Source organism: Chlamydotis macqueenii, chromosome 2, assembly GCF_036417535.1.
Source record: "Chlamydotis macqueenii isolate bChlMac1 chromosome 2, bChlMac1.mat, whole genome shotgun sequence".
Taxonomy (NCBI): Eukaryota; Metazoa; Chordata; class Aves; order Otidiformes; family Otididae; genus Chlamydotis; species Chlamydotis macqueenii.
In genome coordinates this window covers 163,604,221-163,628,984 of record NC_141557.1, presented here as the reverse complement: position 1 = coordinate 163,628,984, position 24,764 = coordinate 163,604,221, and the positions used below count along the sequence as shown (strand labels likewise).

General features: G+C 75.5%; 3 protein-coding genes across 3 annotated transcripts in view; 2 read left to right on the top strand and 1 right to left on the bottom strand.

The window, feature by feature from the left end:
- Positions 1-11,384, bottom strand: part of SHARPIN (SHANK associated RH domain interactor) — a 12,385-nt gene extending 1,001 nt beyond the window's left edge. Inside the window, exons 1-12 of the mRNA XM_086741508.1 lie at positions 11,136-11,384; positions 7,265-7,439; positions 6,877-6,987; positions 6,031-6,172; positions 5,285-5,375; positions 4,757-5,030; positions 4,326-4,456; positions 4,019-4,192; positions 1,688-1,848; positions 525-636; positions 258-437; positions 18-185 (exon numbers count right to left, since the gene is read on the bottom strand). Coding sequence (XP_086597634.1) covers positions 18-185; positions 258-437; positions 525-636; positions 1,688-1,848; positions 4,019-4,192; positions 4,326-4,456; positions 4,757-5,030; positions 5,285-5,375; positions 6,031-6,172; positions 6,877-6,987; positions 7,265-7,439; positions 11,136-11,360 — 1,944 coding nt within the window. The 5' untranslated portion in view covers positions 11,361-11,384. The remainder of the gene's footprint in view (positions 1-17; positions 186-257; positions 438-524; positions 637-1,687; positions 1,849-4,018; positions 4,193-4,325; positions 4,457-4,756; positions 5,031-5,284; positions 5,376-6,030; positions 6,173-6,876; positions 6,988-7,264; positions 7,440-11,135) is intronic.
- A 367-nt stretch (positions 11,385-11,751) lies between these two features.
- On the top strand, positions 11,752-19,534 carry MAF1 (MAF1 negative regulator of RNA polymerase III). The gene is made up of 8 exons (XM_086741394.1): positions 11,752-12,072; positions 14,352-14,490; positions 15,238-15,366; positions 16,093-16,258; positions 16,730-16,851; positions 17,092-17,211; positions 17,622-17,741; positions 17,937-19,534. The coding sequence occupies exons 2-8, from the start codon at positions 14,408-14,410 to the stop codon at positions 17,956-17,958; spliced, it is 762 nt and encodes a 253-aa protein (XP_086597520.1). The 5' UTR covers positions 11,752-12,072; positions 14,352-14,407; the 3' UTR covers positions 17,959-19,534.
- Positions 19,535-20,099: 565 nt separating this feature from the next.
- HGH1 (HGH1 cochaperone) lies at positions 20,100-23,485 on the top strand. Its single transcript, XM_086741396.1, has 6 exons — positions 20,100-20,602; positions 20,676-20,776; positions 21,946-22,044; positions 22,148-22,239; positions 22,903-23,025; positions 23,144-23,485. Exons 1-6 carry the CDS (start codon positions 20,100-20,102, stop codon positions 23,303-23,305), a joined length of 1,080 nt encoding a protein of 359 aa, XP_086597522.1. The 3' UTR covers positions 23,306-23,485.
- Positions 23,486-24,764: the final 1,279 nt, after the last annotated feature.

The window sequence follows — 24,764 nt, the reverse complement described above, 5'->3', positions numbered from 1 at the left end:
CCAGCGTCTGCGGGGACGGGGGCGGCCGTGAGGGACGCGGGGCACGCGCCGCGGCCCCCCCGCCCGCCCCGCCGGCCCCCCCCGACCTGCAGCATGTCCTTGGTCTGCCGGGCGGCCGCGTCGTTCTGCGCGCGCAGCTGCAGGTCGTCCTGGTACTGGCGGCAGTTCTTCCCTTCGTGGATGGCCTGCGGGGCGCGGGGAGCCGCTCAGCGCCGCGGCGGCGGCGGCGGGGCGCGGGGGCGGCGCGGGGGGCCCACCTTGCAGAGCAGGCAGTTGAGGGCCCGGCAGATGGGGCAGCGGAACTCGTTCACCGAGTCCTCGTAGATGCACCAGCCGCGGCAGTCGGCGGTGCGGCAGTGGAAGCTGTTCTGGCTGCGCCGCTCGGCCAGCGCCAGGCCCCGCTCCAGGAAGCGCCGGTACTCCTCCGGCGACACCAGCTGCGGGGGCGCGCGGCGTCAGGGCCCCGAGCCCCCCAGAGTGCCGGGGACTGGCCGCGAGCCGCCCCCCGGCCCCCCGGCGCTCACCGCCCGGATCTCGCGCTCCTGCAGGTGGCTGCTGCAGGCGTAGGAGCTGTCGCGGAAGGGACAGGCCACCTCCGGCTCCTCGCTGTAGTTGATCACCTGGCGCAGGCATTCCCTGCGGGAACGGGGCCGCCGCGAGGGCGGGGGGCTCGGGGTCGGCCGCCACAAGGTTGGGGTCTCGGGGCCGGTCACCGTGAGGGCCAGGGGGGCTTGGGGCCGGTCACCACCATGGTGGGGGGCTTGGGGCCGGTCACTGGGAGGGCTGGAGGCTCTTGGGGCCGGTCACCGTGAGGCTGGGGGTCTTGGGGTCAGTCACGGCGAGGCTGGGGGTCTTGGGGCCGGTCACCGTGAGGGCCGGGGGGTCTTGGGGCCGGTCACACGATGGTGGGGGTCTTGGGACCCATCACCACGCGGGCTCAGGGGTCTTGGGGCCGGTCACCTGAGGGCCAGGGGGTCTCAGGGCTGGTTAACACGACGGTGTGGGGCTTGGGGCTGGGCTCCGTGAGGACTGGGGGGTCTGGGGGCTGGGCTCCGTGAGGACTGGGGGGTCTGGGGGCTGCGCTCCATGGTGGTTGGGGTGGCCCCAGGAGGGCCAGGAGGGCTCGGGGTTGGTCACTGCGAGGGCCGGGGGGGTCTCAGGGCCGGTAACGGCGGCAGTGGGGGTCCCAGGGCCGGTCACTGGGGTGGTGGGGGGTCTCACGGCCGGTTGCCATGGCAGTGGGGGTCCTGGGGCCGGTCACTGGGACGGTGGGGGTCTCGGGGCCGGTCACTGGGATGGTGGGGTTCCCAGGGCCAGTCACCGCGGCGGTGGGGGTCCCGGGGCCGGTCACTGGACGGTGGGGGTCTCACGGCCGGTTGCCATGGCAGTGGGGGTCTCAGGGCCGGTCACTGGGATGGTGGGGGTCTCAGGGCCGGTCACTGGGATGGTGGGGGTCCCGGGGCCGGTCACTGGGGTGGTGGGGGTCTCAGGGCCGGTTGCCATGGCAGTGGGGGTCCCGGGGCTGGTCACTGGGATGGTGGGGGTCTCAGGGCCGGTCACTGGGATGGTGGGGGTCTCAGGGCCGGTTGCCATGGCAGTGGGGGTCCTGGGGCCGGTCACTGGGACGGTGGGGGTCCCGGGGCCGGTCGCCGTGGCAGCGGGGGTCCCGGGCCGCCCCCGGCGTTACCTGCAGAAGTTGTGCAGACACTCGCGCAGCAGCACGCCCTCGCCCGGGCCGACCTGCTGGCAGCAGATGCGACACTCCAGCACCTCGCGGTTGGGCACCAGCACCTCCTCCTCCGCGCGCAGCAGCTGCTGGAAGTTCTGCCACCGCTCGGCCTCCAGCGCCTGCGGCGAGAACGGCCCCGCTCAGCCCCCGCGGGGAACGGGGTCGCTGCCCGCAGCCCCCCGCCGCTCCGGCAGCCGGGGGGACGGCCGCGCGCGGGGAGCTGTGCCCCGGCCCCGCGGCGCGAGCGCCGAGCCCTGGGGTCCCAGCCGTCCCGAGGTGGGGCGCGGGCGCTTTTGGGGCACCTTCACTCCTGCCGGACCCCGGGACGGTTCTGCGCGCGGTGCCGAGGCCGGCGCAGGAGGCAGCCCCCCCATCGCCCAGCGCGGCCGGAGCTTTGCCGCTGGCGGCACCGTGCCGGTGCTTCGCCGCTGCCCGCGACCACGAACGGCCCCACGCACGGCCCTGCGCTTCGCCGCGGCCCCGTCCCACCCCGGCCCCCAGCCAAACCCCACCCCAGCACCCCGGCCCCGGCCCCGGCCCGGCAAAGCCGCAGCCGTGAGGGCGAGCGCCGAGGCCGAGCGTGGGCACCGGGTGCTCCGGGCGGCTCCTTCGGCCCCGCGAGGACGCGCCCACCGTTCCATCGCACCAAGACCCCCCGCCGGCAGCAACCCCCGCAGCACCCCCCGCAGCACCGAGCCGCCGGCACAAGAAGACGGCGGAGCCGCGCTGGTGGGGTAAGGCTTTAATGCGGGGAGGAGTGCACCGGCAGCGTCGGGCGCCCCGCAGCCGCGACCCAACGCGAGGAAGCGCGGGTGCCAAACTGGGGGTCCCGTCCATCCCCCCGGCCCGGGGACGAGAGCTCCACCGCAAAGCGCGTCGCGGAACAACCGATGGCGCGGCGCTGGCGCCCGGAGGGCCCCGCGGCGCAGAGCGCCCAGGCCGAGGGCCGCACGCCGCGCCGGCCCCACGGCGCTTTGCGCAAAGCGGCTCTGCCCGTTCCGGTGCCGGCCCCGGGGGGACGATGGCGGCGCGGGGGAACCCCCCAAATTTCTGGCCGCGCCTCGGCCGACCTATTCCCACGGGTGCCGCTGGGCCCGCTCCCCGGAGCGCGGCACGCGGCGCCAAGACAAGGAAGAAACCCTGCGCGCAGCCCCCCTGAGCGCAGCCCCCCCGAGCCTCAGAGACCCCCAGAGCAGCGCCAGGCCGAGCACCGTGGGTGCCGACCCCCGGCCACGCCGGCTCTTCACGCCAACGGCCCGGCCACGCTCGCCTCGCGCCACCCCGCCCCAGAGCGGTGCAGACCCCCCCTCGCCGGCCCGGTGGGCGCACGGCAGGGCGGCAGCGAGGCCCCAGGGCCGCTGGGGAGGCGACGGGAAAACCCCCGGGGCCGGGACGCGCCCCCTTCCCCCCGGGTGCCGCTGCGATCGCGAGGGGCCCGGACTCGGCGCCGCCGATCCCAGAGCCCCCGCAGCGAGCGGCACCGTCCCCCCGCAGCGCAGCGCAGCGCAGGGCCGAGCGCGGGCCGCGCCGCCTCTCCTCCCGCCGAAAGCTCCCGCGCCAGCTCTAGGGTCTGGGAAAGGGGGGCCCGGCGGGCGGCGGGCTGGGGCGTGCGGGCGCGCGGCCCCGGGGCGGCTAGCAGAATTCGGAGGACAGGTGGATGAAGTCATCCAAGGAACCCGAGCCCGGGACACAGTGCGCAGCTGAGCCATCCTCTCTCCTTCCCTTTTCCTAGCGGCATCCCGAGAAAAAAGAAAGAAGAGAAGGCTCGGTCAGTGGCTGAGCCCGCGGCCGCCGCGGCCCGCAGCGCGCCCCGACCTCGGGCTGGGGCTCCCATGGGAGCCCCCCCCTAAATTTCTACGGAACGGGAAACGGCTTCCGGCGAAGGCGCAGCTCGCGGTGCTGCAGCCGCGGCGCAGCGAGGCGGGAGAAGGCCGTGCCGGACGCGGTGCCGCGTCCCGCCGCGCTCTGCCCGCGCGGTCACAGCTCCCCGTCCCGCGGCCAGCCCCCCGCACGGCCGCAGGCGGGGAGAGCGCGCAGACCCCCGCCGCCGCCTCAAACGCGGCCACGCTGGCGCCGCAGCCTTGCGCGCGGGCAGGGCGAGGAAGGGGGCTGCCACAGCCCCCCGCGCCGCCCGCCTCTCCTCGCCAGCCCGCTTCCCGGAGCGGCACAGCACCCGCGCGCCTGCGCCGCCTCCGAACCGCGCCGCCGCCCCATCCTGCCGCGGTCCCGGCCTGGGGCGGGGGGCGCGGGGGGCGCAGCGGCTGCCCGGGCGGGCGGCGAGCCCCTCACCTGCTGGTACTGCCGGATCCCCTCCTGCTCCTGCTGCATCCTCCACAGCTCCGTCTCGTCCGGCCTGTAGCCGCCCGGGACCACGTAGTCCTCGGGCCGGTCCGCGCTGCACATCTCGCAGCCCGGCCGCGTCGGCTTGTTGATGAAGGTGCACTTCGGGCACGACCAGCCGGCCTGCAGCGACGCGGAGACATGCGGAAACCGGGAAAAACGCGTCGGACAGAGGGAAACGGGGGGACGGGACGGGACGCGGAGACCCCCAGGCTGGGAGGGGTGGCGCTGGGGGGCCGCGCGGGGGGCCGCGTACCGGCACAGGCGAGGGCAGGCTGGCGGCAGCGGAGTTTGGCTGGGCGCTGAAACAGTCGCCGATCTGCAGCGCGTCCAGGTGCTGGCTGATCTCACCGATGTCCATCCGCCCGCCGGCGTCGCGGCCCCAGCCTGGAGACCGCGCCAGGAAAAGGGACGTTACGGCCGGCCCCGGCCCGGCCGAAATCCTGCTGCGCTACGCCGGGGGGCTGCTCTCCGCTCCGGGGAAGGGGCCGCTCGCCGCAGGCCAGGAGCGCGGACCCCAGGGACCGGCCCCGGCGCCGAGCCCCCTCCCAGGCCCGCAGAGCCCCAGGAGCAGCGCCCGGCGCCGGCACCGGACCTCTCCTCACCGCCCCGCTGGCGAAGGGAAACCCGACGGGGCGGCCGGGAGGGCCCTCCCGAGCGCGGCGGCAGCGCGGCAGCGAGCCAGACCTCTCTCGGGAGACGCGGCGGGCAGGGTGCTGTATCCGCGCCCCTCCCCGGCAGCGGCGCCGGGCGAGGACACGCAGCTGAGCAGGAGCTGCGCCTGGTCCTCCTCGTAGCGCTGCTCCGTCAGCTCGGCCATCTTCGCCGACAGCAGGTAGAGGTAGGCGGTGTCGCCGTCCCGGCGGATGCCGTAGGAGGAGACGGTGCGTTCGTCCACGCACAGGCACTGCCCGATGATCCAGCGCTGCACCAGGGGGTGGAACCCGTAATCCTGGAAGATCTGGGCGGCAGGGGAAGCTCGGAGGTGAGCCCCCCGCCCGGCTTCCCCGCGGCGTCTCACCCCGCCTCGCGGCGTGGCGGGGCCGGCGCCAGGCTGGCACGCGCCGGAGCGCCAGGAGAACGGGCACAGAGCCGGTGGGAAAGGCCGGCGCCCAGCCGCGGGGACGAGCGCTGAAAGAGGGGGCTGCGCCGCGGGGACCATGAGGGCTCCCGCGTCCCGGCCGCACCGCGCGGCCCCGGCGCCGGGCTGCCTACCTGCTGCTTGAGCGCGGCGATGGTAGTGTGAGCGCGCACCCGGACGATGATGCTCGCCGAAGACGTCGCGTCCTCCACGCCGACGTTCATGCTGGGGCCGAGACCGATGCGGTTACGGGGCGCCGGCCGGGCTCCGGGCTGCGGCGACGCCGCGGGCGGTGCCGGCACTGCCGCTCGCCGGGCGCGACGCTCTCGGCCCGCTGCTCCCAACCGCGGAGCCGACGCCCCACGGGGAGAGCCCCGGGCCTAACGCGGGGTTTGCAGCCGCCGTCCGCGCACCACGGCCCAGGACGCCGGGACAGACCCCCCGGCGTCGGCCCGCAGCCCCCGGCCCACGCCCGCGTCCCGAGCCGAACGCCGAGCGCTCCCAGGGGAGCGGTTTTCCCAGGAAAGCCAAGCCGTTTCCCAGTTACGAAGACGGAAACGCGCAGGCAGCGCTGGGATCTCCCGCGCGTTCCCTCCCCTCTTCCCTGCGGCCCCGAACGCCGCCGGTCCCGTCGGACGATGCCGGCAACCCGGCGTTTGGGTCTCCCCCGAGGCCTTTGGCACACCCGCGCTGCGCGTGGCGCCGCTCTCTGGGCGGGGGGACGCAGGGGGCTGCCGGCGCGCTGTTCCCGGGGCCCCGGACGGGGGAAGCCGTCCCCGCCGCTGGCGACAGCGCCCTTGCACCGCGGGGCGGCGGGGCGGCGCGCGGGCCGAGGAACCGGGGCGCGCTCCCGTCGGCTGCGAGGGCCGGCGGCGCCCACCTGATGTCGTCCGCGGGGTAGATGGACTCCTTCCAGAGGATGCTGAGCGTGGCATGCTGGCGGGCCAGGGCGGCGGCGCGGCGCGCGGCCGCCTCCTCGTCCCCGTACTCGATGGCCCGGGCGAGCTGCAGCGCCAGGTCCTCTGCGGCGCGGCGGGGAGAGAGACATGGCCGAGCGGCCGGGGCTTCGCGAACGCCCTCCCCGCCGCGCGGCACGGCATGGCACGGCGCGGCACGGCACGGCGCAGCCGCCGGCACCCAGAGGGGCTCCGGCCCGCAAACAGCCCCCCGGCCCAGCTGCGCGCGGGGCGGCGCTGGCGGAGCTCCGCGCGAGGCTCCTTGCGGCGCCGTGCCGCGCAGGCTCCTGAGGCGGGGCCGGGAGCGCCGAGGGAAATTTTGGGGTCGTGGGGAGCTCAGTTCTGTCCCCCCCGCGCGGCTGGGCTGACCCTGGGACGCGCGGCCCCCCGCCCCGCCCCGGGGGTTCTGTGGGCGGCCAAGGCCAGTGGCGTCCCGGCTGCGGCAGAACGCGCGGCGGGACGAGGGGAAACGGCCTCGAGGCGCCGGGGGAGGTTTGATCGGATCTGGGAAGGTTCCTTCCCCCAAAGGGCTCCCAGGCGCCGGAAGGGCCGCGCAGGGCGGCGGCGGGCAGCAGCCACGTGGTCTGGGTGGGCCTGGCGGTGCCGGCTCCGTGGCTGGACTCCACGCCGAGGGTCTTTTCCAACCCCAACGGACTCTCCGAGGCGAGCTCGGCGCCAGCGACGGCCGGGGAGCAGCGGGACCCCCGCCCGCGCAGGGCTGCTCGCTCCCGCGGCGGGGAAGCGGCCCCCCGCCCCCCGCCCCCCCTCACCTTTCTGGGAAAGCTCCAAGCACAGATCCGCCTCCGCGTCCCGATCCGCAGCCGGGCCCCCGGCGGCCGCGGGCAGGGAGGGGGCCTGGGCCGCCGGCGCCCCGTCCGGGGCTGGGGGAGCAGGGACGCGTCAGGGCAGGGCCGGCCGCCCCGAGCCGTCACCGACGCCGACCGTCCTCCCACGGAGCCCCACGCTCGCCGCCGGGGAGGAGAAGCGCGGGGAGCCCCCACCCACGTCCCGAAGGCTCGAGGGAGCTCGGGGAGCGGCCGCGGCGACAGCCACCGGCTCCGGGAAGCCCCGGGGCGCCGGGAACCCCATCGTTTTGGGGCAGGGCCTCGTCCCCCGGCCCGGCAGCCGCCCCGGGACGCCAGCCCTGCCCGCGCTGACCTTTCTGCACCTCCCGCAGCGAGCTGCTCACGATCGTCCACCACTTCTGCGCCTCGCGCTCCTCCTCGAAGTCCAGCACCATGGGCTCGTCGGCGCAGCCGGGGACGGCCAGCTCGTGGCACGCGGGGCCGCGCACCCTGTACGAGACGTCCCTGAGGTCGTACTCGGCGACGGGCTGGGGAAGCAGAAGGGCGAGAGCGTCGCGTACCGGGCGAGGGGCAACCTGTCCCGCGCGGCGGCCGGGCCGGGGTCTGGGGCCGGGGCCGCCCCTCTCCTCGGCGACGGAACGCACAGACGGGAACGCGCCGCGCCTGTCCCCGCGCGCCGAGCCGCAAACGCGGCCCGAAACGCCGGCCCCCCGTGCCCAGCGCTGCACCCAGCCCGGCCGCGGCCCGGCTCTCCGCGGTCCGGCGTCCTCCGCCCCGGCAGGACGCCCAGGGCTGCGACGGCCGGCAGCCACCAGCCCGGCGCCTGTCTGGCGACGCCCGGCCACCCCGCGCCGGCGCGGCGGCCTCCACCGCTTCTGCCGCGCTCGCCTCCTCAAGAGCAGGGCGCCGAGACGCGCAGCCAGCGCGGTGACGCCGGCTCTCGGGGGAGCCAGTCCCTCCTCCCCTTCACGGGACGGCCTGGGCGCTGCACTCTCCATGTTCCCCCGGCAGACGGGCTCCGGGCTCCGGGCGCGGGACCAGCCGCCACAGGAGAGCCCCAGCCGCCCGCTCCCGCTTCCCGCCGGAGCTTTCAATTCTGTTTCTGGTAAAGCGGCAGCTCGGGAGCATGCGGGGCGCGGGGAAGGGCGCCGCGCAGCCACCTGCCGCCGCGCCCCAGCAGGAAGGCGGCCGGCGCTGCCCGCGGCGCGCAGAGCCCTGCGGGAGCGCGGGGCTGGGAGGAAGCTCGGAGAAACCGCTGCTTTTCCGGCCTCCGTCCGAGTTGAACGACCCGGGGGACCCTCCGCGCCCGCGCCCCGGGGAAGGAACCCCGGCGAGGGAGGAACCCGGCGCTCTCGGCCGCGGAGCGCAGCCCGGGGCGCGCCGTTCCCAGAGCCGGCCGTCACCCCGGCCTCCGCCTCCCATCCGCCCAAAATCCCAGGGTTTGGACCTGCTGGCTGCCCGGAACGCGGACCCACAGCTTCATCCCCCTCCTCCTCCTCCTCCCTCCCAGCGCCGAGCGGCTCCCGGAGGCGGCAGAGACCCCTCCGGCGTCCGAGCGCCCTTCCCACGGGCGCGGCCCAGGCTCCGTCCCGCGGGAGCTGCCTGCCAGCCGGACCCCAGGCAGGGGCCCCGCGCCGGAGCCCTCCGGCTGCGCCGGGGCAGGCCGGGCGCACGGCGGCGCGGGATAAAGCGGAGGCCGAGAGGACCGGGTTCGACGCCGGCGGCCGATCCGAGGCCGTTTGCCACCCGGGGCCGGCCCGCGCTGCCTCCCGCGCCCCAGCCAGGACGGGAACGGCGCCCGGCGCAGACGGCGAGGCGTCTCCCAGGCGCAGGGGGGCTCGACGCCGCGCCCGGCGGCGCTCTGACCTTGAAACGGGAGAAGGTGGGGGGGAGCGCTGCCGGGCCGCGGGGCCTCGCCGGCGAGCGCGTGTCCCCGTCGCTGCCGTCGCTCAGCTCCCGGGCCGAGCCGCGGCCGGGCACGCAACCTCGCGCTGCGCGTGCCGCGGCCCCGTGGCGCCGCGCGGGAAATCGGAACCCAGGCCTGCGCTGCCCGCAGGGCCGCGCGCGGCGAGGGCCGAGCAGCCGGGATCCGCGACGGCACGGCGAGCGCGAGCTGGGCAGCGCCGCCGCCGCCTCCTCGCTCGGGTTTTCCGCGGCGTTTACGGAACGCGGCCCCGGCCCGGCTCACCCCTCACGCAGCCACGAAAGCCCGCGTGCTGCGAGGAAGAGCGCCGCCGCCTTCAAACCGCGCGGGGCCGGGGGGGAGCCGAGCGCCGGCCCCCAGGGCAGCCCCCCGCTCTGCCGCCTAGCCCCCGCGCGTCGGCCTGGGCCCGCGGCACCGCCGCCCTCGCTCCCCGCTTTCCGAGCGCGGGCGGCGGGTGAGGGAGGGGACGCTGCCCCTCTGCCCCGCTCGGTGAGACCCCCCCGCAGCGCTGCGTCCAGCTCTGGACCCCCAGCATCAGCCGGACGTGCAGAGAGGGGAGACTGAGAAATTTTACACACTGAGGGTGGTGGGGCACTGGCCCAGGGTGCCCAGAGAGGCGGTGGGTGCCCCATCCCTGGAAACGTCCCAGGCCAGGCTGGCCGGGGCTGTGAGCGACCTGATCCGGCTGGAGATGTCCCTGCTCCGGGCAGGGGGTGGGGCTGGGGGGACTGTAACGCTCCCTCCCCACCCAAACCACTCCGCTCCCCGTTTCAGTGCTGAGCCCCCCCGCGCTGGGTGCTGAGCCCCCCCCGCACCGGCGGCGCGCTGGCGCGGGACGGGGGCGCTGGGGACACCGCAAGCCTCCAGCCCCCCGAGCTGCCCCCACGAGCCCTGCCCCCCAGCCGGGGGGGGCACGCAGCAGCTCGGGGCCTCCCGGACCCCCCCCCCCCGCCCCCCAGCGCGGCCGCGGGTCCCGGGGGGTTCGGGGTGACCGGTGGGACCCGCGCCCCCCCCACACCCCCGCCAGCCTCTGCCCCACGGCACGGGGGGGCGCGATGCGGGGGGTTGATGGCGGCTGGTGGGAGCGCAGGCAGCCCCCCCGCCGGGGGCAGGGACCCCCAGCCCCCTCCCCACCCGGGGCGGGGACCCCCAGCCCCCTCCCCACCCGGGGTGGGGACCCCCAGCCCCCTCCCGTTTAGGGACAGGGACCCGCAGCCCCCCCGCCGGGGGCGGGGACCCCCAGCCCCCTCCCTACCCGGGGGGCGGGGACCGGCAGCCCCCTCCCATTTAGGGACAGGGACCCCCAGCCCCCTCCCGTTTAGGGACAGGGACCCCCAGCCCCCTCCCCACCCGGGGTGGGGACCCCCAGCCCCCTCCCGTTTAGGGACAGGGACCCGCAGCCCCCTCCCCACCCGGGGCGGGGACCCCCAGCCCCCTCCCCACCCGGGGGGCGGAGACCGGCAGCCCCCTCCCATTTAGGGACAGGGACCCGCAGCCCCCTCCCCACTCGGGGGCGGGGACCCCCAGCCCCCTCCCCACCCGGGGGGCGGGGACCGGCAGCCCCCTCCCCACCCGGGGTGGGGACCCGCAGCCCCCTCCCGTTTAGGGACAGGGACCCCCAGCCCCCTCCCCACCCGGGGGCGGGGACCCGCAGCCCCCTCCCATCTAGGGGCAGGGACCCGCAGCCCCCTCCCCACCCGGGGGGCGGAGACCCGCAGCCCCCTCCCCACCCGGGGCGGGGACCCCCAGCCCCCTCCCGTTTAGGGACAGGGACCCCCAGCCCCCTCCCCACCCGGGGGCGGGGACCCGCAGCCCCCTCCCCACCCGGGGCGGGGACCCCCAGCCCCCTCCCGTTTAGGGACAGGGACCCCCAGCCCCCTCCCCACCCGGGGGCGGGGACCCGCAGCCCCCTCCCCACCCGGGGGCGGGGACCCCCAGCCCCCTCCCATTTAGGGGCGGGGACCCGCAGCCCCCTCCCCACCTGGGGGGCGGAGACCGGCAGCCCCCTCCCATCTAGGGGCAGGGACCCGCAGCCCCCTCCCCACTCGGGGGCGGGGACCCGCAGCCCCCTCCCCACCCGGGGGGCGGAGACCCGCAGCCCCCTCCCATTTAGGGACAGGGACCCGCAGCCCCCTCCCCACCCGGGGCCGGGGCCTGGCGGCCCTCCCGCACCGGAGGGCTTTCCCCCCCCGCGATAGACACCGGACAGAGCCCAGCGCCGGCTCCTCGGTACCGGGGGTGGGAACACGACCTGGCCTTCCCCCCGAGCGCCCCCCCCGCCATCCCCGCCCGTTCTCACCGTGCCGCCAGCCGCCTCCGGTTGCCGCAGGCCGAGGCGGAAGCGGCGCTGGCCGCCGTCCAGCGGTTCGACGCTGAGCTGCAGGCGGAGGACGGTGGCGGCGGGCAGCGGCGGGAGGCGGGAGGCCCGCGCCAGCCCCGCCCGCACCGCCATCAGCACGGTGGGCGGCGGCGGCGGCGCCGGGGCCGCGGCCGGGGCCGGAGCGGGGGCACCGGGCAGAGCCATCGCCGCCGCCGCCGCCTCTCTCCGCCGGCGCTTCCGCCTCCGCCGCTCGGTCCGGCGGGAAACGCGCCCCCGCCTCCCAGAGTTCCGGTACCGGACGGTGCGGTCCTGTCCGGCGGGAAACGCATCCCCGCGTCCGAGAGTTCCGGTAGCGGACGGTCGGCTCTTCCCCCTCGCCCCGCTGTGATTGACAGCCGCTCCCCCCGTCTTTGTCCGCGGCAGCCAATCAGAACCCGGAGCGCTCCAGCCCGTGGGAGGGGCCTCGCGGCTGGCCCCGCGGAGGGCGGGCGCCTCGCCATGACTGACGTCCCGCTCAGCCAACGGGAGGGGAGGATCGCGGCGATTGCCAGGGCCGCCCGCCAATGGGGAGGAGCGGGCTGTCAGCCGCCGCTCGGGACGGACGGGCCGCGGGTGGGGCCTGTCCGCTTGTTGTCGTCCGGTACCGGAGGAGAGAGGATCGCCCGCCCGCCCGCGCGCCCCGAGGAGCCTCCCAGGCCTCGCTCAGCCGCCCGCTCCGTCCCGAGCAGCCGGGGACATGTCGAGGTGGGCGGAGGCCCGGTGGGCCGGCGCCAGACGGCGGCCGGCGGCCGAGGCGCGCTCGCCCTCCTGCAGCTTTCCCCGGAGACGCCTCCCTCTACAAACGGCCCGAGCTTGAAGGAGCTGCCGCGGCGAGGAAGCCCCCCCCTCACGCCGGGACCGAGAGCAGGAAACGCCGGTAAGCGCCGCTGCCACCGCCATCCCCGCGGAGAAACCGCTACCGCCCCCTTAGACTACAGCTCCCAGCGTGCCCCGCGCGGACGCGGCGTATGTTGGGAGTTGTAGTCCTGGAAGCACGGCGGCTGCCGTTCCCCGCCTGCCGGGCCCTGTCACCTTCACCCTTTCGATTTAAATTTAAAATTAACTCCTTTTTTTTTGGACACGCTCTACACCGGGCTCCTCGCCCGTGGTGGCGGTGGGATAAATCGGCCGCCGGGGGGAGGAAGGAGGCCGAGCCGTGGGGTCGGGCCCAGGCGTCGCCGGCCTGGTGTGGAACGGCGATCCGGTGCCGCTGCCCTGTCCCCCGCGGGTGTTCCCGTGCCGCAGCGGGGCTCGACGCCGCCGTTTGACACCTTCGGACCCTGGCTTGGGTTCGCGGCGCTTCGATTCCGCACCCCGAGGTCGCGGCTCCGCCCGCGCTGGGCTGGGAAAAGCCGTATCCCGTGAAATTCCCGCCGTGGGCGCAGCGATCCTTGGAAGCAGGCCGAGCTCGCGCTCGCCAAGGGCTCCGTTAGTCCTTCCTGTCTCCTCGCTGCCAGGTCCGCTCTGGCCCCAAGCTGCCTGGCACCTGGGCCCAGCTTCCCCCTCCGGAGGGATTTTCCGGCGGAAAGCTCTGGATTCCGCGGGGTCGGCGCCCTTCCTCTGGGGACAGCGGCTTTGCGCAGCACGGGGAGCACAGCGGCCTTCGCACGGCTCCCGCTCGCCGCCGGCCTGCCCCGCTGAACCAGGGGCCGATTCCGGCGTCCGAGGGACCTGGCGGCTCGCGCGGTCGGTGCAGCGGCGTTGCTCCGGCAGCACCAGCGCTCCGGCTCGCTGCTGTGCGGCGACGCTCGGGGTGCCCGTGCCTTTTGCGTCGCTGAAGGGGTGTCGGGGCGCGCTGCCGGCCGCTCTCTGCGCTGTGGAGGGAGGTGTGCTTCTGGCGTGAGGACGCTCCGGCAAATGTTCCCCTTTCCGCCCCTGTGCCACGCGGGCTGGCATTTAATTCCCCAGTTTTCCTTTCTCCATCTTCCCGGAGCCGTTCCCGAGCTCGTACCTCTGTGCTGTCGCTCACAGCAAGAGAGGAAAGGTGGGGGCGGGGCAGGGGCTGCTGCAGAAAGACCTGATTTTCCCCAGTGCGGAAGACTGACCCAGAGCGTGGGGCTGCCGGGGCAAACATCGGCGCTCCAGCAGCCAAACGCAGCCAGAGACCGGGGGAAGGCGCGGCGGGACGGTGGGAACTTGCTGCTCAGCTGCCCCGGGGGAACGTCTTTCCCGTTTGGAGGGCCGTCGATCGCTACGGTGCCGGATGGGGGTCGCGGAGCCGTTTTCCGCTCTCCGGGGTGCGGGGAGAGCTGCTCGCCGCTTTCGTGCTCGCAGGACGGGGCGTGGGAGCTCACCAGCACCGTTCGGCTCGGGCTGTTCCGCTCGGCGCCCCGGGGCTGTGCGAAACGCTGAAAGCGCCTCGCGGGGACGGCGCTTGGGTCGGAGCTGCTTTGGCTCGTGCTTCGCGGGGGTTGGTCACGAGGGGTAACGCCGCCGTAAGAGCAGCCCCGGCACGCAGCGGTGTCGCTGTCGCGGCCGGGACTCGTTCCCTCTCCGACCCCGCGTGGTGCCCAGGATGGGGACGTATCCTCCCCGGGAGGCCTGGAAGGGGCCGCCGCTTCCCCCAGGGCCCTGGCACCGCTTCCCCCAGGGCCCTGGCACCGCTTCCCTGCCTGCTGACTGCTTCTCCTGTTACAGTCCCGGAGAGGCCCCGGGCTGGGGAGGGAGCGTGGGCCGGGGGGCACCGTCCCCCTGCGCAATCTGCCCGTCCCCGGCACCGTCCCGCGTGGGAATAGCAGCTGACAGCCGCCGTCCTCCGCGCAGCCGGGAGGAACGTTAGCCGGTCACCCGGTAAACCGGTCCCAGCGTCGGCCTGCCCTCGGCCGGGCGCTCTGGCAGAGCACGGAGGAGCAGCTCGCCCAGGGGCGGCCGCGCCCACCCCCGTCCCGCCGCCGGAGAGCACGCCGCGGTGTCCGTGCCGCCCACGGCCGAGGGCGAAGCTGCTGCCGCACGCTCTTCCCCGGCTGTGAGGGAGATCGGTCCGGCCAAAAAAAGGCCGGTGACCTTCACAAGCGAGGAAGGGAGCTCGGGAACCGCCTGGCGGAGCGCCCCGGCCAGGGCGGCGGCGCGGGCGCGACCCCCGGCACGCGGTGGCTCCGAGCTCCTGACGGGGCTGCCCGAACTGCAGCGAGGGCCTCTCCGTCTCTTTCCCCGCAGGAGACGCTCGCTTTGCCGCCGCCGTCGCGCCGGGAATCGCCCCCGAAGCCGAGACGATGAAGCTGTTGGAGAACTCGAGTTTTGAAGCAATAAACTCCCAGCTGACGGTGGAGACGGGAGACGCGCACATCATCGGCAGGTGAGCGCCGGCGGCTGCCAGGCGTTGCAGTCCGGCCGTGTCGGCGGTCTGCGTCCCATCCTGCCGGAGCGCAGGGGGAGGCGGCTGCTGGCTCCTAGAACCCCAGAGGGTTTGGGTGGGAGGGAGCGTTACAGCCCCCCCAGCCCCACCCCCTGCCCGGAGCAGGGACATCTCCAGCCGGATCAGGTCGCTCACAGCCCCGGCCAACCTGGCCTGGAATGTTTCCAGGGATGGGGCATCCACCGCCTCGCTGGGCACCCTGGGCCAGTGCCCCACCACCCTCAGTGTGTAAAATTTCTCAGTCTCCCCTCTCTCCACGTCCGGCTGATGCTGGGGGTCCAGAGCTGGACGCAGCGCTGCGGGGGGGTCTCACCAGAGATGCGTGGGGGCGCAGCAGCTCGGGAGCTGGCAGCCGTCTCCGCCCGGGGCGGCAGCGAGAGCTCCTTGCGCTGGGCCGGCTGCGAGGGGGCTGGTCCTCTGCCAGCCGCGGGGCTATTTTGGTCCTGGCTGAGGGGCTCCTTTTCGGGCTTACTGCTGGCATCGCTTTGGCCGGCTGCCGCGCTGGGACAGGGCGCCGCAGCGGCGTGGCGTGCCCGCTGCCTCGCTTCTCTGAGCGTCCCGCGCTAGCAGCGAGGCGGCCGAGCCGCCTGCCTCCTCCGAATCCCCACCGCCGCCGCGACGCCGGGCCGGGTGCCGCGGGGCTGGCGGCCGGGCCGGCCTCACGCCCGCTGCCGCGTGTCCCCCCAGGATCGAGAGCTACTCGTGCAAGATGGCTGGCGACGACAAGCACATGTTCAAGCAGTTCTGCCAGGAGGGCCAGCCGCACGTTCTGGAGGCCCTCTCGCCCCCGCAGACCACGGGGATCAGCCCCAGCAGGTACCGCGGGCTGGGGCCTTCGTCCGCCGCGCTCCGCGCCGGGGACGGCAGCGTGTCTGCGGGGGGGAGTGACGCTTTGTCGGCAGCTGGCCTCCTTTCCGTGGCCCCGGGTGGCTGCTCCGCGCGTTCGCAGAGCGTGGGGCCGCTCGGGCTGGAAAAGGCCCTTGGGATGGAGTCCAGCCGTAAACCCGGCACCGCCGGCCCCACCGCTAAGCCGTGCCCCCGAGCGCCGCAGCCGCGCGTCCGTAAATCCCCGCGGGGACGGTGCCCGCCGCCGCCCTGCGCAGCCCCTTCCAGCGCCTGAGAGCCCTTTGGGGGAAGAATTTTTCCCCAAATCCGATCCAAACCTCCCCTGGTGCAACTCGAGGCCGTTTCCTCGCGTCCCATCGCTCGTTACTGGGGAGCAGAGACCGACCCCGCCTCCCCGCAGCCTCCTGTCAGGGAGCTGGAGAGCGATGAGGGCTCCCCTCAGCCTCCTCCTCTCCAGGCTGAACAGCCCCCGTTCCCCAGCCGCCCCGGACCCCTCGCCAGCCGCGCCCCCCTTCTCCGGCCGCGCTCCAGCCCCTCGGCGCCCTTCCTGCCGCGAGGGGCCCAAACCGACCCCGGACCGGAGACGCGGCCTCACCGGTGCCGAGCGCAGGGGACGATCCTTCCCCCTCCGGCTCCTGCTGAGCGTTGGCCCGGGCCGTGCGGGTGACCCCGTAACGCTGCCCCCCTGCCCCTCAGGCTCAGTAAAAGCCAGAGCGGCGACGAGGAGGGACCCCTGAGCGACAAGTGCAGCCGCAAGACCCTCTTCTACCTGATCGCCACGCTCAACGAGTCCTTCCGCCCCGACTACGACTTCAGCGCCGCCAAGAGCCACGAGTTCAGCCGGGAGCCGAGCCTCAACTGGGTACGTGGGCGAGGCGCCCCGGGGCAGGGTGGGCCCCGCGCCCCCGCGCCCCGGCTCGGAAGGCCTGCCGTGCTGCCTGCCTCCGTGCTGTGGATCTGCTGGAAGGGCCTCCGGTTCTCCGGGGAGCCCCGCAGCGCTGCCGTCATCCCGGATAACTGTTCCCGGGGCGCGCCTCGCCCCCTCCTCCGGCACCGCCGGCCCTGGGGTGAGGCGGTCCTCGGCTCCGAGGCTGCGCGCGCCCCGGAGAAACTCCGGCGGGATTTTCCCTCTCGGTTGCGTTGCTTCCCTGCCGCCTGTCTCCTTGCTTCCACCCCGGGGCCGGAACTGGCACGGCAGCGCCCGGCCACCTTGCTTCTCGCGCTCCGCTGCCGGGCTCCGGCGTCTCCTGTCCAGGGGAGGATGAGGGGGGTGGTGGGGAGGAAGGCCGGCGGCGGCTCCGCTCCTCCGACGGGCCCGGCTGGGTGTCTGCAGGTGGTGAACGCTGTCAACTGCAGCCTCTTCTCTGCCGTGCGGGAGGATTTCAACGCCCTGAAGCCGCACCTGTGGGACGCGGTGGACGAGGAGATCTGTCTGTCGGAGTGTGACATCTACAGGTAACGGGCCCCGCGCCCGCGCCCGGGACCGGGCCCCTCGCCTGCCCGCTCGGCCAGCCCTGCGCCGCCGGCTCTGAGGGCACCAGCTCCCTCCCGCCAGCTCCCCGCGCGCCACGGCGGCTCCGAGCTCGCCCATCTCCCCTTCCCTTCCTCCGGCGCGCGGCTGGGGCGCGAGCGCAGGGCTGGCGCGGGGCGCGGTACCCGGCGCGGCGTTCCTCACGCCTCCGCTTGCCGCCGCAGCTACAACCCCGACCTGGACTCGGACCCCTTCGGCGAGGACGGCAGCCTCTGGTCCTTCAACTACTTCTTCTACAACAAGAGGCTGAAGCGGATCGTCTTCTTCACCTGTCGCTCCATCAGGTCAGCCCGCGTGCCGCCTCCCAAGTCACCCCAAAATAGAAGGGCCGTGCCCGTTCGCCAGCGGCGGCCCTGCGGGGGAGCAAGCGCCGACCCCGCTGGCCCCTGAGCCACGGAGAGCGGAGCTGCAGCGGCGCCCGCTTCCCCGTCCTCGCAGGGCATCGCGGCGGAGCAGCCGAAGGGAGCCTGGGGAAAGGGCTTCGCCTGGCCCCCGGCTGCTGCTCGGGGCACGGAGGGGCACGTACGGGGTGGGGGTAACCCCGGGGGGGCCCCTCCTTCCCCTGGGCTCGATTTGGCCGCGGGGCGGACGCGGGGCAGCGACCTAAGCCCAGCGCGAGAGGAGCGGGATGTCGGCTGCGGGTGCGGAGGGGCGCTGGCCGGGCGCTTACGCTGTGCCGCCCCTTCTCCTCCAGCGGCTACGCGTACTCGCGCTCCGAGGCCGGCAACGAGCTGGACATGGATCTGGGAGAGGAGGACGCGGAGGAGAACAGGGACGCCGGCGACGCCGAGAGCGGCAGCATCGAGGAGGACAGGTGGGCGAGCTCGGCGTTCCGGCTTGGCTCCGGGAGGAGCGAGGCTCCGCGTCCGCGGGGCCTGAGGTTGCGGCTCCGCTGCGGAGGGAGCACAGCGGGGCTGAGCCGCCCTCGCACGGCGTCCCCCGCTCCCGCTCTGCCTCCCCATGCCCCAGCGCGCCCGCGGAGCGGTAATGCGCGTCGTCTCGCTCGCAGGCTGCAAGTGATTTGCATGTGAGTTCCCAGAGGGGCTCCCCGGCGCCCGGCCGCGCTGCCCGCCGCCCCGCCGCCCGCCTCGCGCCGAGGAGCCCGCGCCGAGCTCCCCAACCGCCGCCGCCGCCGCGTCGCCCTGCCCGACACGTACACTGGAGCACCCCGGCAGCGCGACAGACTGAAAGCGGCCGCGGCCCGCCGCTCCCCTGGCCCTGGCGCTGCCGGCCGCCCTCCCGTTCCCCTCGCTCGCCGCGGCGCGGGCCGGGGCTCGCCGGACAGCTGGGCGGGAGCTCCGGGAAGCTTTGCTGCACTTTATGGCTGATCTCCTTGGCTGCACTGACCCGCAGACTCCTCGCCGCGCTGGAGCCGGGCTGGATTTCCCCCGGAGCGCTTCTCCGTGCTGGTTGCGACCCAGCGAACGCCGTCCACAGCACCAGCGGCCGCGGAGCGACGCCGCTGCCCGGCCTCCTCCCGGAGCAGCGTCGCCGAACTCCCCCGAGCTGCCCAGGCTCCCTCCCGGGGCAGAGGCCGCTTGTTTCGGAGAGGGGCGCTCTGCTCTCGCCTCCTCCCCAGGGATTTTTCTCCGCTGTTTTCGTTTTGTTGGTTGGTTTTTTTAATCTCTGCCGGGCGGTGCCGGCGTCCTGCGCGAGGGGTCCCACCCCTGCGGGTGGGCGCTGGCCCGGGCGCCTCAGCCTGCACCTCCCAGGGATTTTGGGGTTTTTTTTGTAAAACCACGCCTGGCTTTTGGCAGTTTGAAGGCCAGAGCACGGCAGGGCAGCGGCCACGGCGCTGGGGCCCGGCTCAGCCCTCGCTGGGCGCTGCGGCGGCCTGGTTTTGGGTGGGGGCGGGCTCAGCCCGTGGCAGGAGCGGGGTGCCGCTGCTCCCACCCGCACTCTGGTTCCACCGCGCCTCCCCCCGTTCTCTCCGTCCCCCCTCCCCGCCCAGGCGCCCGCAGTTTGGGGGGCCAAGCTCCCCCCGCTCCGTGTTTCGGCAGGAGCCGGCGCAGGGCAGGGAGAGCTCAGCCGAGCGTGCACAAACGGGGGGCAGCGGCTGAGCCGCCCCAAAACGCCCCCTGCCCCCCGAGAGGAGCCCGCGCGGGGCAGCGCCGTGGGCATGGGACCTCGCCCCACCCCGCGCAGCCCCTGCCCCTCCGCCCGGGGGGGTTCCCTCTCCCCTGGGGAGGGGGAGTGGGTGCCCCAAAGCTGGAGATTCCCATCCCTGGGGGGCTTCCCCGCTGCCCTGGGCCCGGGGGGCAGGCGGGACACCCCCCTCCTTCCGTGGGTGCCGAGGCGAGCGCCGGCAGCGGCATGGCGTGACCCACGGCGAGACTCCTCGGGCGATTCGGGGTTTGTTTCCTCGCGGCTCTTCGGGACGGGCCCGGGCCCCCACTGCCGCCCGGGGAGGGGGTTTGCCGTCGGCTCCCGCCGCGCTGCCCCCCCTTTTCCCGCCGGGGCCGCGCTCTGCGCCCGGGGGGCTGCGCGGTGGGATGCAGCGGGGTTTGGCCGCGGCCTGTCCCCGCGCCCCGTTTGACCCCGGCGGGGCTTTGGCCCGCGCGGCGCAGCGCAGCAGTGCATCCTTACACCAATAAAGGTTTTCTGTGAGCCGCCCCCCCTTCCTTCGGGACCCCAGCCGCGGGGGTGGCACGGGGGCTGCGGGAGGCACCTGCTGGGACCTGGGCCCCCCCAAAAACACGGGCGCAGAGCCGGGCCCGTGCTGTGCCCAGCGTGCCCCCGCCACGGCGCAGGAGCCGGCGGCTGGCGGGGGTCTCGGTCACCTCAAGGCCCCCGCCGGCCCTCTCTGTGGGTGCTGTGCGGGGAGTGCCGTGCTCGCCGTGCCCGCCGTGCCCGCCGACCCCAGGGCCGTGCCCAACCTGTCCACCCGAGCCCCCCCCCAGGGGCCGCCCTCGTCCCACTCGCGCTAGGACCCCGCGGCGCCGCAGGGACACGGGGCGTGGCCAAGCGGTGGGCGGGGCTCCGCTGCGAAACCCCGCGGCGCCGACTGGACTTCCATTCCCAGAAGCCCTTTCTCCGCCGGGCCCGCCCCCTCTGGCGGGGAGGCTGTATCGGATTGGCGCAGCCGCCGCCAGCGCGGCGCTCATTGGCTTCCGCGCCCGCCCGTCGCCACGAGGAGGCGGGGGCTGTCCCCGGTTGCTGGGCGACGCCCGCCATGTCGGAGGAGGCGGCGGTGGCGGAGCTGGCGGCGCTGCTGGCCCCGGCGGCGGGCGAGGCGGCGCGGGCGGGCGCGGCGGAGGCGGCCCTGGCCCTGTCGGGGGACGCGGCGGGGCGGCGGCTGCTGGCGGGGCGGCCCGAGGCGCTGGCGGCCTTGCTGGAGCTGGCGGCGGGGCCGGGCCCGGCGGCGGCGGCCCGCCGTGCGCTGGGCTGCCTGGTGAACGTCTCGGCCGAGCCGGCGGCCCGGGAGCCGCTGCTGGCCGGCCTCCCCGCGCTGCTGGGGCTGCTGCCGGCCGGGCCCGCCTGCGGGGTGCTGGCCAACCTGTGCCGGGAGCGCGGGGCGGCGCGGACGGTGCTGCGGGCGCTGCGGGAGCGCGGCTGCGGCCTGGATCCGCTGCTCCGGGCCCTGGGCGAGCCCCGGCCGCCGCCTGAGCTCGGCCCGTTGCTCTGCAACCTCAGCCAGCTGCCCGAGGGACGCCGCGGGCTCCTCGACCGCTCCCGGTGCGGCTCCGGGGCGGGGAGGGGGGGGGTCCCGGGCTGGGGGTGCCGGTGTGACCGCGTCCCCCCGCCGCAGGCGCTCGGTGCAGCGGCTGCTGCCCTTCACGCAGTACGGGGACTCGGTCGCGCATCGCCGCGGCGTCGTGGGAGCGCTGCGCAACTGCTGCTTCGAGCACGGTGAGAGCCCTGCCCCGGCCCGCGCCGGCTGCGGGGCGCGAGAGCGGGCTGTCCCCGCCGCCGGGCCTGCTGGGATAACTGGTTTGGACTGGGACGGGGTCCGCATGCTTGGTGGCAGCCCGCCTGGCGCCGTGTTTCAGAGCGGTGACCAAAGCGGCGCGGGTGACAGGCCCGGGCTCCGCCAGCGTGGGTGACAGGCCCGGGCTCCGCCGGCACCGGTGACATGGCCGAGTGACACCGGCGTGGTGACAGGCCCGGGTTCCGCTGGCACCGGTGACATGGCCGAGTGACACTGGCGTGGTGACAGGCCCGGGTTCACTGGCGCGGGTGACAGGCCCGGGCTCCGCCAGCGTGGGTGACATGGCCGAGTGACACCGGCGTGGTGACAGGCCCGGGTTCACCGGCGTGGGTGACAGCCCGGGCTCCGCCAGCGTGGGTGACATGGCCGAGTGACACCGGCGTGGTGACAGGCCCAGGTTCACCGGCGCGGGTGACAGGCCCGGGCTCCGCCGGCACCGGTGACATGGCCGAGTGACACCGGCGTGGTGACAGGCCCGGGCTCCGCTGGCACCGGTGACATGGCCGAGTGACACTGGCGTGGTGACAGGCCCGGGTTCAGCAGCGCGGGTGACAGGCCCGGGCTCCGCTGGCACCGGTGACATGGCCGAGTGACACTGGCGTGGTGACAGGCCCGGGCTCCGCTGGCACCGGTGACATGGCCGAGTGACACCGGCGCGGGTGACAGCCCGGGCTCCGCCGGCGCTGAGCGGCTCTCCCGCAGCATCAGCGCCTTCCCCGTGTCGGGGCTGGGGGCGGGCGGCAGGCGGGGGCACGCCGGTCCCCCCCCGGAGCGGGGGGATGTCCCACAGCTCTGAGACGGGGCGGGGGCCGCAGCAGCCGTGGCGCGGGGCCGGCTGCGCCGAGCGACCGGTGCCTTTGCCTCTCTGGGGGCTTTTTGTGTGGTTTTGGAGGGTTTTTTCCACTCGTTACCGTGACCCGCAGGTTTTTCTCGCTTGTGCCTTCCTGCTCTCTCCCCAGTTCCAGCGGTGGGAGGGAGCGGGCGAGCGGCCTGGGGGGGGCTGAGCGGCTGGCGGGGGTCAGCGCGCGGCGGGGGAGCCGGGCTGGGCTGTGCCCTCCGCGGCGGCTCCCCTGACGCCCGCTGTCCCCAGAGGACCACGAGTGGCTGCTGAGCGAGGAGGTCGACGTCCTGCCCTTCCTCCTGCTGCCGCTGGCCGGCCCCGAGGAGTTCCCCGAGGACGAGATGGAGCGTAAGCGGGTGCCGGGGCGGGCGGTGCGGGGGCCGCGGGTGCCGGGGCGGGTGGTGCGGGGGCCGCCGGCCCCGTGCCTCCCCCCGCGGCCGCCTCTCCGCAGGGCTCCCTGCGGACCTGCAGTACCTGCCCCCGGACAAGCGGCGCGAGGAGGAACCCGACATCCGGAAGATGCTGCTGGAGGCCGTCATGCTGGTGGGTCCCTCCGGCGCGAACCGCGGCGGGGCCCAGGGCGAGGGGAGCGCAGAGGCGCTCGGGGCCGCCCCCCGGGACGCGCAGTCCGCCGGGACGTCCCCACGGAGAAGCGGCGCCGGCTGGGCTGGGTGGGCAGCGGCGCGAGGTCCGCTTGGTGGGCAGCGGGGCCCACGCGGGGTCCGGCCCCCTTCCGCCTCTTCCTTAATCCTCGGGACTGGTCCCTCGGCGTGTTTGCCGGGGACACCGCGCCGGGGGGAGCGGCGGGTGCTCCCGAGGCGCCGAGAAGGGACCTCGTGGAGCGCGAGGGGCAGGAGGGACAACCCCCGGCAGCTCCGCGGGCGAGGCCCCGGGGTCTCGGTGGATGCTGCGTTGCGCGTGTTCCTGCGGCGGAGGTGGCGCGCGGCGTCCCGTCCCTGCCGAGGGAGCTGGGGCCGCTCGGCCCGGAGCGGTCTCAGCCATGTCCGGGACCGGAGGCATGAACTGGGAGGCGGGAGGTTACACTGGGACCGGGGAAAGGCGTTTTCGCGGCGAGGGTGGCGGCGCCCGGCGCAGGGCGTCGGGGAGGCGGCAGAGTCCCTGCCCTCGGGCTCGGCCGCGCTCCGGGCGCCCCCGCGTCCCCGCGCCGGGCTCCCTGCCCACGCCGCGGCCTCTTTCCCTCCGCAGCTCGCAGCCACCCCGGGCGGCCGGCGCGCGTTGAGGGAGCGCGGCGCGTACCCGGTCCTGCGGGAGCTGCACCGCTGGGAGCGGGAGCCCGAGGCGCTGGCTGCCTGCGAGAAGCTCATTCAGGTGGGCGACGCGGGGCTGCTCCGAATCCGGCGCCTCCCTCCCCGCTGCGTCGCGGGGCCGTCCCGGCTGCCCGACGCCGTTCCGTGAGCCTTCCTCTTCCTCCCCTTCCCGGGAAAAGGTGCTGATCGCGGACGAGCCGGGCCCGGGCATGGAGAACCTGCTGGAGCTGCGGATCCCGGAGGAGCTGGAGCAGCGGCTGCGGCGCCTGGATCGGGAGGAGGAGGAGCGGCGGCGAGAGGAGGACGAGGAGGCGCGAGGCTCGACGCCGCCGCGGCGGTGAGGGGCTGGCCGCGGGCTGCGCTCCCCCCACGGCCCCGGCGCCGGCGGCTCGTTGCAGATTCGGGGATCCCGCGGGGAAGGGCCCCCCCTCGCCGCCTCGCGTCGGGACGAAGCCGCAAGGCGGGGGGTCGGGAGGGGGCCGCCGTGGGGCCTTGCCGAAATAAACGTTTTCCAGCCCAAACCCTCTGTGGCCCCCGGGGGGTGGCGGGGTGGGGTGGGGGGGGGGCGCGTTTTTGGGGACAAATCCCCACGGGGCGCCACGTCCTTGGGTGAATTTTTGGAGTGGGCGTGTCCCGAGTGGGCGTGTCCCGGCGCTGCCGTCGCTACCGGTGGCTCCTTGGGGTGGAACCGGATGATTTTGGGTTCCTCGTGGAGTCCGCCCCCCCCCCCCCCCCCCAGGGACACGCGGGGGTGGCGCCGTTCAGCTCCGCTAGGGGGCGCCGGTGGCGCGGGCCCGCGCCACCGGCGCCCCCTAGCGGAGCTGAACGGCGCCACCCCCGCGCGCGCATGCGCAGGGCCGGCACCTTTAGGGGTTGGGTGGGGGCGTGGCCACCCCCGAGAAAAAGGAGGCGTGTCCCGGGGGAGGGGGGGGCGTGGTCAGCGCTACCCGGAAGCGGCGCCGGAGGTCCGGCGGTGAGCGCGACCGGTTGTGAACGGGGTCGGGGGAGCCGGTACCCCCCCCCGCTCCAGCCGGTGGAGGGGGGGGGGGATCTGGGGCCTTTCGGGGGTGAGGGGGGGAGAGAGGAGGGGTCTGGTGCCTTTTGGGGAGGGGTTTGGGGCTTTTTGGGGGGGGCAAAGGGGGGTCTGGGGCCTTTTTCGGGGGGTCTGGGGCCTTTTTGGGGGGGCAAGGGGGGGTCCGAGGCCTTTTGGGGAGGGAGAGGGGGGGTCTGGGGCCGTTTGGGGGGGAGAGGATGGGTCCGGGACCTTTGGGTGGGGGTCTGGGGCTTTTTGGGGGTCTGGGGTCTTTGGGGGGGGGGGGAGAGGGGGGTCCGGGGCCTTGGGGCCCAGCTGCGCCCAATTGGGGAGCCCCCGGTGCCCACGGCCTGTGCCCCCCGCCCCTTTCCCACCCTTAGGGCCCTGCCTGTGCCCCCAAATCCCACTCATGGGGGGAAATCCCCCCCCACGTCCGTGAGGGGCTCCCCATAGGGACCCCTCGCTGAGGCCGAGGCTCCGGCGCCCGTTGCCGGTGGAGGTTGATGCCGGGAAGGGTCGTAGCCCCCTCCCCGCCCGGGGTTTCCCGCCCCTCCTGCGTCCCCTCGGCCGCCCCGCGTTTCGGCACAGAACGAGCCCTTCCAGCCCAGCTTGGCCCGGCCCGGGGCGGAGGAAGCTCCGCGGGCAGCGCTGAGCTCGGGGGCCGCGGGGAAAACCTTGAGCGTCAGCCCTTCAAATCGCGTTTCGCTGAAACTCCCCCCTTCTCCGGCCTGGGGCTGGGCCGGTGCGGGAGGTGACCCCGAGTCTGC